Source organism: Mytilus galloprovincialis, chromosome 10, assembly GCF_965363235.1.
Source record: "Mytilus galloprovincialis chromosome 10, xbMytGall1.hap1.1, whole genome shotgun sequence".
NCBI lineage: Eukaryota > Metazoa > Mollusca > Bivalvia > Mytilida > Mytilidae > Mytilus > Mytilus galloprovincialis.
Genome location: NC_134847.1, coordinates 7,579,979 through 7,592,522, shown reverse-complemented (window position 1 = coordinate 7,592,522; position 12,544 = coordinate 7,579,979). Strand labels below are relative to the sequence as shown.

At 31.5% G+C, this 12,544-nt stretch overlaps 1 protein-coding gene across 1 annotated transcript in view; it reads right to left on the bottom strand.

The window, feature by feature from the left end:
- Window positions 1-12,544, bottom strand: part of LOC143048847 (uncharacterized) — a 59,888-nt gene that overhangs the window by 25,010 nt on the left and 22,334 nt on the right. Inside the window, exons 8-10 of the mRNA XM_076222716.1 lie at window positions 5,975-6,130; window positions 4,945-5,088; window positions 902-1,042 (exon numbers count right to left, since the gene is read on the bottom strand). Of these exons, the coding sequence (XP_076078831.1) occupies window positions 902-1,042; window positions 4,945-5,088; window positions 5,975-6,130 (441 nt within the window). The remainder of the gene's footprint in view (window positions 1-901; window positions 1,043-4,944; window positions 5,089-5,974; window positions 6,131-12,544) is intronic.

Below are 12,544 nucleotides of genomic sequence, written 5' to 3'. Positions count from 1 at the left end.
AGAGAGAGCATCAAAATGATCAAAAAACAAATAGGGTGTCCTGGACCATTTAAGCTCAAAACATTACTTATTAACAGGTGTGAAAAAAAGACCATTTGTACAATAAAATGATAGGAAAATTAGAGGTGTTGACATATTTTTATCGGAATATCAAAAGAATTGCCTGTGACACTTGGTCCAAAACTGTAATATAAAAATCTGAAATATAACTTAAAAGAATAAGAAAATAAAAAATATAGGTCACCGATAAGGAAAAACAAATATTTTGCTTTAAAACCCGAAATGTTTGCGTAAAAATCGTGAAATTAGGTGAATTGACATTTTGAGCCTTTCACAGATACACATTATAACAATAATATTTTATTAGTGACTAAAAATTAATATTGAATTTCTGACACAAACTTTTCGCGTACATGGTAATTCATGCGTGAAATTATGCGAAGTCGAACAGTCCCGTTCCCCCTTAACAAAGCATGGTTGTGCAGATATATTCATTGTGTGTATACATGTATTTAAAAGTAAAAAATTTAAAAGTTGTAACATTTTGAAGAAATAAAGTATGAAAAAAAAAGCTGTGGTTGTGAATTGTTTTGGGATATTATACTAGATTAATATCTACAACTTGTGTAAATGAAGGAAAACTCTACTTCGTGTAATTATGCAAGTAGAAAAATAATAAATGACAAATACAATGAAGAGTAATGTGTAAAACTTGAAAATTCCCTTTTACACAAACTTACAACAAATTGAAAAAAGAAGCTAAAGAATATTGAATGGTTCAAAAAACTACTGTGAAATTATTAACATTATTGTTAACAAAAAATAGCATGCATACATAATTACAGTAACACAATCATATAAGTACAGTGAACAAGTCTAGTTGCTTATATTTTAAACTTACGTATTGTACATGCTCCATTGTAATCGTAATATCCAACATTACAAAGGCACTTATGTCCATCATCAGCTTGTACACATGATGAATGAGGATCATTGCATTCCCCTGTCTGAGAGGGATCACATGCAACTCCTACATCTGTCTCTGTGGAAAAATAGGACATTACAAATGTTACCTGTCAATGTCCCACAAAGTCTTTCACATTGATAGTCAAATAAAAAAAGAAAATATGCAGTATTCCTCGTTCAACAAAATCAACGTATTTTGAGCTAGCTCTAGAGTAACGTATGAATTGAGTCACATATACTCAATATGCTGGTACCGCTGGGATGTTGCTATACAGAAATGAAAAGTTGACTCTAGGAAAACTAAAATCATCTTGTTTATCATAAATTTTGGTATTTAACCTATCATCAGTAGTCATTTCGAGAAAAAGGTCTAAATATGAAGCATATTTATCTGTGTCGGTAGTATCTTTATGAATTGAGTCACATATACTCAATCTTGGATATATTTGATATAAGTGATTACTGAATCTATTATTATGGACCGCCACAACTGCCTTATGATAAGAATAACCATGTCATTAAGTATAGAGATATATCACGAAGAAAATGTTCTATACTATAAAGACATTTGACTATAATACTCTGTCAATTCGCTATATCACTAAGATACATTTATATACTATAAAGACATTTGACTATAATACTCTGTCAATTCGCTATATCACTTAGATACATTTATAAACTATAAAGACATTTGACTATAATACTCTGTCAATTTGCAGTTCCTCCGAATGTTCAAAAACGGGTCTGAATAATCTATGGTTAGCAATATCCATCTCCATGGCATCTATTTTATACTTCGTAGATCGCCTCTCTGTAGAGTGGCATTTTTCACTTGCTTGCAATAGAGAGTTCAGTTTAGAAAGCGGAAGTGATACAGATTAGAGCGAATGTGATGAATTCCAAGAGGTTTATCTTCCCTCATATTTGAAAAAATGAATCGAATACAAATAAGTGCTTTATATATACAAATACATAGCCTTTGTACGAAGTCAATGCAAGAATCGGATATTTTGTCCTGAAAGAAGTATATTGAATGAGGACGAAATACGAGGTTGATATACTTCTTTAGGGCGAAATATCCTTATTTAAATCACACAAAGGCTATAGTTGTTATATTATTAATTTACTACCAAATTTGAATCAAAATTATCAGCGATAAATTAAATTGAATGAAGCAAAATTATAATAGGTTTATTTTATTTATTTTTATGTATTTTGTGTATATCTTGTGTATTTGAAGATTATTTTTTTTTTGAATAATCGATCATAGATATACACTTTTTTAAAAATTAGACAATTTCCTGAAATTTATTAGATGACATCCCAAAGTTTTAAGTCATTTTAAAAGTAACCGTGCAATATCACTTTTAATATCCGCCTTTTTCTATCTACCTTCTAAAATATAGCTTAGCATATGACTATCCCTGAACGAATCAAACAAGATTAAATAAACGAATAAATGATATAAGTATATTTATATATGTTTACAGTTTCACAATAATATATTAAACCACAAAGTATATAAAAAGAAGATGTGGTATGATTGCCAATGAGACAACTATCCACAAAAAACCAAAATGACACAGACATTAACAACTATAGGTCACCGTACGGCCTTCAACAATGAGCAAAGCCCATAGTCAGCTATAAAAGGCCCCGATTAGACAATGTAAAACAATTCAAATGAGAAAAATAACGGTCTTATTCATATAAACCAAAATGAACAAAAAACTAACATGTAACACATAAACAAACGACAACCACTGAATTACAGTCTCCTAACTTGGGACAGGCACAGATATAGTAATGTGCGGGGTTAAACATGTTAGCGGGATTCCAACCCTTATTTCTTTCATAATATTTCATAGTAATGTTTGTTCACTAATCAAATCTCAGAAGAGGTTAAAGCTTTAGAATTGTATAGGCTCTTGAGTATTGTTATAGGCAGTATGTTGACCTTTAGGTAAAAAAAGAAGAAGATGTGATATGATTGAGACGGATACAATCCTCCACAAGAGACAAAACGACTCAGTAATTAACAATTATAGGTCATTGTAGAGCATTCAACAATGAGCAAAGCCCATACCGCATAAAAGACAAATGTCAAGCAATTCAAAAGAGAAAACTAGTAGCCCAATTTATGTACAAAATAATGAACAAAAAACAAACCTTATCGACAGGTTGTAGGTATCCCTATGGGCACTAATTATGTACTGTTATAAATCACAGTTTATGAATAAACTCAGTAATGACCCGTCGAAATTACATTTAATTAATAAACTCAACAACACTTACTGTTATCTTGATGATATTTTTTCTTTAAATAATCAAGAATTTTCACAATATACTGCTGAAATTTACCCCAAGGAACTTACTTTAAAAAAATCAAATTTAAACAATAATAAGTGTCCTTTCCTAGATTTAAAAATTTCGGTTTTAAACGGGAAACTACACTAAAATTTACAACAAACAATTTGTCGTTACCTATTGTTAATTTTCCATTTTTAAATGGTGATGTTTCTTTGGTACCATATTACGGTGTTTTTATTTCACAGCTCGTTCGCTATGTCCGTGTCTGTTGTGACGCTTTCGATTTTAACGAACTTAATCTAAGTATAACTGGTAAATTGTTAAGCTAGGGATTTCGTTACTATAAATCACTTAAAACCTTTACTAAAGTTTTCCATAGATATAAAGATTTGGTATAGAAGTTTGGTTGTAAACTTATTTCAAACAGGAGAGCACATCCTCATTTTTACGGAAATGTTGTTAACTGTGCCCGGAAATTTAGAAATGATCCTGGTAAACTTATTGCTCCTTTAAATAAACTTATTCTAAAAGGTTACCATTTCAGCACTGTATTAAGATCATTGAATATTGTTTTTATTGGTATAAATATTGATTTTGTTATAAGTAAATTAAAAGCAAACTAAATATTACTTGTATATTATATGCATATACACATTCATGCATCTACAATCTGTCGATATCTGTATCTTGGCATTGCACAAGGACATGTTTTTAGCTGATTGTTGATGACGTCTTTTCACTAAATCCATTTAATGTTGTATGTGTACGAATTGATAATTCAGTCTTAGATGTATGATTTCTTATTACTTGTTAGTGGCTTTGAACTAGCTGTCATGTAATTGCAAGTACTCTCATATTTGTATCTAGTGTCTTTTTGTTGTTGGGGTGTACAAGAACCCGGCCACGTCCACTTGTTTTTTTGTCCATCTAATGAGTTAAGCCTTTTTCAACTGATTTTTATTGTTAGTTCTTATGTTGTACTGTTATACCACTGTCCTAGGTTGGGGAGGGTTGGGATTTCGCTAACATGTTTAACTCAGCCACATTATAAATGTATGTACCTGTCCCAAGTCATGAGCCCGTAATTCAATGGTTCTCGTTTGTTTATGTGTTACCTTTTTGTTTTTCGTTCTTTTTTTTGTACATAAATAAGGCCGTTAGTTTTCTCGTTTGAATTGTTTTACATTGTCATTTCAGGGCCTTTTATAGCTGTCTATGTGTTATGGGCTTTGCTCATTGATGAAAGCTGTATGGTGACCTATAATTGTTAATTTGTGTGTCATTTTGGTGGTCTCTTGTGGAGAGTTATCTTATTTGCAATCATACCACATCTTCTGTTTTTATATGTAGCAAAGCAACAAACGACAAGCAATGAATAACAGGCTCCTGACTTGGGACAGGCACATATAGAATGTCACGCGGGGTAGAATTTATAGGATGATACATGTACCCTGAAAAAGTGTGTCGGAATATTTTAATGGAGGAATGTAGATACCAATGGAATGTAGAACCAACGGATATAAAACGTTTTTGCATTATAGCCAACACTCCTAGAATAGGAGTATATTAGTTTATATATAAAAAAAGAAGATGTGGCATGATTGCCAATGAGAAAGAAATGACCAACAAAAGGTCAAAGTGTATGTTTGTTTATTGGCTACTTACGCAGAGTACATGTCCCGGCACTATTATAATAATTAGTTATACAAGCACATCTGTAACTACCAGATGTTAGAGTACATTGTGATTTGGTATCTTTGCATTGGTCTGATAGTCCATTATCAATACATATTTGATCAACAAGTATTTCTGAAATAACAAAACATTCAAATCATCAATAGATTAAAGGATGAATTAAAGAACCTGAAATATGAAAATAATAAATTATACTGATTATAAATAAATAATGAGTTTACCTCAATATGACAGATAAAAAAAATCAAAGGCATCTGGAGGGAAACATACATTCTTCAACACTATACATTGTTTTGATACACTAAGTCAAGCTCTCATCTACTCATTGCTGGCCATAGTGCACAAAAGTTATGAATGAATTGAACACAAACAAGTTGAACTGGAGGGTATTGCTTGTTTATAATACCCGCTTTGAGTTATGAATTTAAAAATGCATAATACTGTTGTATAACATGTTCAAATGTCTGTTGATTCCAACTTGAAGAAGGGCTTATTTTAAGTTCCTTACAAAAATGCAACAAATATTCACACATGACCATTACATGTAAAAACATATAAGTATTCTGTAAATAGCAGCAGTTCATAAGCAATGAATCTGGAAATTAGCATCAAACAGTTAAGTATGATACAACATTTCAGAATCTGTTTGTTAGGCAAACTTTACTACTGTTTTATATGATATACAGACAGACTGTCTGACTGGTTGGCAGAAACATAGAGGAACCAATGAAAATTTAGATTTTAGACCCAAACCAATACTCCCTTCTTTCAGAGCATGAGTATAATAAACAAAGATCACACATCAACATTAAATAACAAAAGAAAAATTACATGACAAAAGACAACGATGAGGTTCATTACTTGTTACTGTCAAATGCATATTGTGTGTGGGAAGTGGGGGACAAAGGAAATTCCACAGGATTAGATAAACTGCTAAAGAATTTATACAGTTATTAAAATAACTTTGTAAACTTAGAAACTAAATGACATCATAACTTACTTGGACTACATGTTCCACCAGGATTGTTACTATTACTGTCATAATAATCACTGGTACAATAACACTTTAATCCTGGTCCTTTATTCTCACACACAGCATTAGGTACACATTCTGTTGGTTGGTTATTCTGAGTACATGTCACTCCTGATTGTAACTCTGAAGTACAAATGATATATTTAAAGTATTTACTACGATTCTAACTCTTCATCATAGCACGCAGTTTTATAGGAATATTAATTAGCTAGGAGATATAAAATAAATTAAAATATGTTATTTCGTTCAATCATTAATGAAAGTTCAATAGTGATAATATAATTTGCTTTAAGTGTCTAGTTTAGTTCATTTTTGCCAAAAATAAAGAACTATTTATGATGAATCATTCACTTGCAAGTGAATGTCTATGATTATATGACTGTCAACAGTCATTGGAGGTCACTTAGACGCTTGCTTATTTTGGGCAATGAAATTTAATATCCACAAATTTCTTATTTTTATCACCAAACTACAGTTAACTCTCAATATTACAAAATAACGTAAACAAAAGCATTCAAAACAAGCGAAACTGCGAGCGCAACTGCTCACTAATGATACCTCCGCCCAAATATGTTCTGTAAACAGGAAGTTGTTAATTGATGAATTTGAAAAAGCATTACACAGTATAGATGACTGATATAAACCCTGAAATCAAATTTCAGAAATCCTTATGAAATATATTTCCTAAGAAAGATGCACCAAAAAATATTCATGAGACAGAATGATAGAAAGAAGGATGGACTGATGGAGGGACAGATGGATAGAAGTAAAACAGTATATCCCTTAGTCATGGCATAATTAATTAAGTATCTGGAACTGATACGCATATGTCAAATCACGATCTCAGGGATTTTAAAAACAATTCACCATAATCATACACTAATGAGCTTGGTTGTGCATAAAGTAGGAATTAGACTTCTGTTGGTGATCAATCCAAAAATACTCAATCAGTGTCTTTAATCTTTTTTGTATTTTCTCTGGCAGAAAAAAGATTAATATCAAAGAAAGTGAAAACAAATCTAAATTTTCAAAAATCTTTTGTATAGGAGGATGAACAATATTATTAACTTTTATTACCCTAAGAGCAATTTAGTATTACTAATAAACACAGTAATAAATTGTAACTGTACAAAGAAAGAAATAAGAGAAGAAAAAATAATATTATTAGAATAATAAAAGACAGTAACATACAATACATTATTCTGAACTGACCATGCGAGGGCTGTATCATCCAGTCAAAGTTGTTAAAAACTTCCATCATCAACATCATTCTGAGACCAGAATATTTATCTCCTATCCATATTCATCCAGATTTATTTATTATAATAAGCCTTACCAACCTAGCATGAGCTGTGTCCCTTGGTCTGTTAAACTTTTGGTTATCGCTTGAGTTGAATTACCGTTATCTCGAAATATTTCTATGGTTAGCTGACTACGAGATAACGAGAGTCAACTGTATTTGGAAATATATTCAAGTGTTACATACCAATACTATACTGTACCTCAGAAGCAGTGTCAGTGGCAATGTTTGGAAATGTCTTTATTTCTAATTACAATATTTATTTTTACTGCTGTTAAAGCATACTGTCCTCATGAAATTAGTGCATTTTTGAACGCATTGTCAAATGTCCTATATCACTTGCAGTATAAATATGAATAACTAGATGGATGAGTAATTTTATGGTTATATGAACTTGATGAATAAGTAAATATTGTGAACAATGTACATATTCAATTTTATTTATAGAAAAATTGAGGTAAGCCTCGAGCTCATAGTAGACTTTTATTAGACCTTTCCATCAACTTTCGACACCTACAGTTGAGAACGACTACGACAGCTTAAATGTGAGGGGTCGTCTCAAAAATTAAAAAAAGTGAGATTATTATTGATTTTATTGCTGTCAAACAAAAGTAAAGCGAACAAGCGGCCAATAATGGATCATATTCGTGAAAACCAGCAGGAATATAAAAAATTATAACAAAAAAAGGGACAATGTATGTAGTTTTTCGGGTCCAAAAAAAATTTGCAATGTAAAGAAGCTCTATAAATTTAATTCCATACGCAGGTATGTACAAATAATGCACTGCTCAAATGTTGTAACATTGAAACGAGAAGTCAATTTTATTATATTTTTTTTAAATTCATCAAGGAAAATCATCAACTCTAAGAAGAAGCGGAGAAGTCCGTCGCGGAAAAAAATAGATGTGATATTTTCCTAAAGAATTATAATGTGATTATCCCTCCAGAAATTGAATATGTACATCATTTAAGGTGAAGATCGATTAAAAAAAACACCAAGTTGGTAGTGTTCACAAGTGTGATACGGACGGACGGTCCAGTAATTATTTTTGATACATTTTATGAAACCTTTTACACCAACAAATTACTCGTTATTGGCCTACGGCAAATATTTGGTGTAAGACTCACATAATCAGAAAGTTGAAGGGATGCAGAATGATTGCAGTATTTGTTTTAATCAATTCAACATGAAATGTCGTGAAAATAAGAAGAGTATATGACGGAGACATATATTTATCTATTTATTTGGTTAATATACATTCTGAAGCTATAGACTGGTCGAGTAAAAATCAGTACAGTCGAGTACAGATATAGGCCATTTCAGACTTTTAATGGTTTGTAGTGTTAGCTAGGAGATATAAAATAAATTAAAATATGATATTTTGTACAATCATTAATGAAATTTAAACAGTGATAATATAATTTGCTTCAAGTGTCTAGTTTAGTAAATTTTTTTCCGTAAATAAAGAACTATTTATGATGAATCTAGTGAATGTCTATGATTATGTGACTGTCAGCAGTCCTTGGAGGTCATTTAGACGCTTGCTTATTTTGGGCAATGAAATTAAATATCCACAAATTTCTTATTATTATCACCAAACTACAGTTAATTCTCAATATCTTAAAATAACATAAACAAAAGCATTCAAAACAAATGAAACCGTGAGCAACTGCTCACTAATTATACCCTTGCCAAAATATGTTCTGTAAACAGGAAGTTGTTAAGTGATGAATTTGAAAAAGCTTCACACAGTATAGATGACATATATAAACCCTGAAACCAAATTTCAGAAATCCTTATGAAATATAGTTTCTGAGAAAGATGCACCAAAAATATTCATGAGACAGAATGACGGAAAGAAGGATGGACTGATGGAGGGGCATATGGATAGGAGTGAAACAGTATACCCCCAGTGCTAGCATAATTAATTAAGTATTTGGAACTGATACACATATGTCAAATCACAATCTCAGGGGGTTTTTTTCAAAGCAATTAACCATAATCATACACTAATGAGCTTGGTTGTGTATAGGGATTATAAGACTTCCGTCGATGATCAACGCAAAAATACTCAATCAGTTTCTTTAATCTCTTTGTATTTTCTCTTGCAGAAAAAGATTAAGATCAAAGAAAGTGAAAACAAATCTGAATTTTCAAAAATCTTTTGTATAGGAGGATGAACAATATTATTAACTTTTAAGTAATAGTAAAAGTTCAATGATAAGTTAATATTGATATTAAAAGGCCTCCGAACAAAAAGGGGTGTTCAGATCCCCGAGCCCGAAGGGCGAGGGGATTTGAAGAGCCCTTTTTGTGAGGAGGTCTTTTAATGTCAATATTAACTTAATCATTGAACTTTTACTGACTTACAAACCGTCAAAAATATATGAAAAGTACATAAAAAGCACTTGCAGAAACCTAATTCCCCTGAACTGGACGAGTCTAAATATGTTTAACTTAAATGATAGTTAAACAGTACTCAGACTGGTATATACAATTAACAGTTACCAAATTGAAATGAAAACGGACCAATGTAATGGCATTACATCATATAATTATTTATTTATGATAAAAAAAAAATTAGCATCTAAATAACACCAAATGATAGTTTTACAAAATTAGGGGGTAAATTTATATTTTTTAGCCAACTTTTCAAAATAACGATTTCTTATTTAATAAATCAGCAATCAAAACCCCCGTACAGACCTCATTTATAACTTACCAATGAATATTATGCCCAACAACTTCATGCTATATATACTTGATGTTTTTGATCTGTCAGTAATCATGAAATAGAATCGTAAAGATCAGACCTTAGAAAACAGTAAGTAAACTCTTTCAACAATTAGCTTTTTAAACAGCTTGTTTAAGAACTTTTAATCGGACAGTCCTAGATGCATAAGGTCCTTCACAATATTCATCCGGCAAATGTTCCTTTTGTTTCTGATTTGATAATTTCCTACATTAAGATACATGCGAATGCAAAATAATTAGTGTTGTCTATTCAGTTCAATCAATTAATAGATCTTGCTTTATTTGCTGTTTTTTTTTTAAATAAGAACTATGCATGCAAACAATGAATAAAACCGTATTGAACTAGGTTTCACTGTCCCGATCAAAACGTGTTGGGTGAGATATATTCGCAAGTCCAATATATTATATGAAAACAAACACTTTAATTTAGTCGTCCGTTATTCCCTTTTCGTGTCTAAATAGAGCAAAAACACCTGTTAAAAACTTTTATCTTTCTTAGTTTTATCCTTGCCTGACAAAAAAAATCATATGTTATAAATCGTATTCAAACATTAGATAAGAACAATAGTAAAAAAATATCTAAAACTTTTGAATAAGCAGTCATTTATGTGATAAACTGAAGAGACCTCCCCCCCCCAAAAAAAAAAATTAAAAAAAAAAAAACAAAACAAAACAAAATAAAAATTTAAATGAAAATTGTAAATTATAGCATTTTACAAGATCTTGTCTTTGTGTGCCAATTACTAGTACTGTAACAGAGATATTAATCAAATTAATTGATTGTTGTTTGCTTTAAGTCTAGTAGCAAATATTTCATGCCTGTTAATGACTATAACACATAAATTTTAAATACAATAGGTAGGTCGTACAATAGGTGCAAGAATTTTTAATTTGATTCATAAAATCTACCCTGAAGTCGATCATCCATGTTTACGTGTAGTTTACAATATCATTTCACGCATCCAATTTAGGTTAGATACTTTTAGCTCGCTTTAGTAACTGTGAGAATTCGGTGAAACTGTATTGTGTATTGTACTTTAGTTTTTGGTATGATATTCTGTACTACCGATCACTACTGCTCTCCTGGTTGGTCTCGTGTGGGGGCGTTCGCCTCGAGAGCGGGAGGTCATTAAATTTGTTCGAATCCCGAACGGGTCAAACAAAGACGTCAATTAAATTGTTATTCTATTTCAACGCTTAACACGTGGCATCATAAATTAAGAGCACACACTGGCCGGCTCAGCGGCGGAAATGTGTCCTGGTCGGGTGACTTTTCTTCCTGCGAACTAATATCTTGTGAACTTACACGATAAAAAAAGACTGAGCTTGTCAGTCTAGTAAAAAACGGGGTTAATGCTCAGTCTTATTATATTTCACGTAATCGTCCTGAATATTAATTTTATTCGCCGCTGGTCGTCATCCATTATCATTTTTTATTTTACCGTTTTATTATACAGTGAAGTGTTGGGATTATTATCTTTCATGGTAAATAATTATAGTAAATCAAATGTGCCTTTTCGGATATATAATATTTGACGGAAAATATTGAATTAACTCCGTATAACTAGTATTTAGTCATGGGTCGGTTTTCAGCTTATTATTCTGTACACGGAATGTTCTATAAAAAAAAGACCGAATGTTAACTCTAAATATTTTTATTTATTTGTGTCTTTGGGTTGCTGTCGCATTAATGTATACCTTTATCTCCTTTTATTCAAAACCAATATTTGCTTGGGTATAGAAATATTTACATCTCTAGACCTCTCCCGTTCCACAGTATACCCTTGCTAAATGGGTGCGTTCGTTTGGCTTATTGGTTATATAAATACGCAGCTTTGTCTGATCAAAATATAATAGGAATGTATATCAGATGCCTGGTGCAGTGAGAATTCCAAGCTATCTTAACCCTAAAAAAACATTAGAGGAAAAGATGATCTACACACGAGTTGAATGATTGAAATGTGTAAATGTAACAGCCACTATGTTCCGTCAGTTACTTTGTTCCGGCGGAACTTTTCAACTAGTTATTTTGTTCCGATGCGGAAACTTTCCAACTAGTTGTTTTATTCAGAGTGCAGTCGAAAAGTTTCGGAAAAAAATAGCTAGTTACAAAGTCCCGGAACAATTTATCTAGTTGAATAGTTCTGGCGGAACAGAACAACTAGTTAATTCGGTCAGAATGTTGCCTTCATAACGGAATAAGTTGTAATTCATTGTTATACATTAATCTGAAATTGATATTTTTAAAAGTACCCACATGAGGAGGAACTTTTGGGCTAGTTTGTTAGTTTCCGTTTTGACTAATTTGACAAAAGAGGAACTTTGTGACTAGTTGATAAGTACCTTTTGACTTTTGTGATCAGTATCTTGGTTCCCCTTTGAAAGGTTAAAATATAATATGTTACGCATTTACTTTGCATCAATTCTCCAAATGGAACTTTGTGACTGGTTGGTAAGTTCCGTTGGAACTATTGGGCTAGTT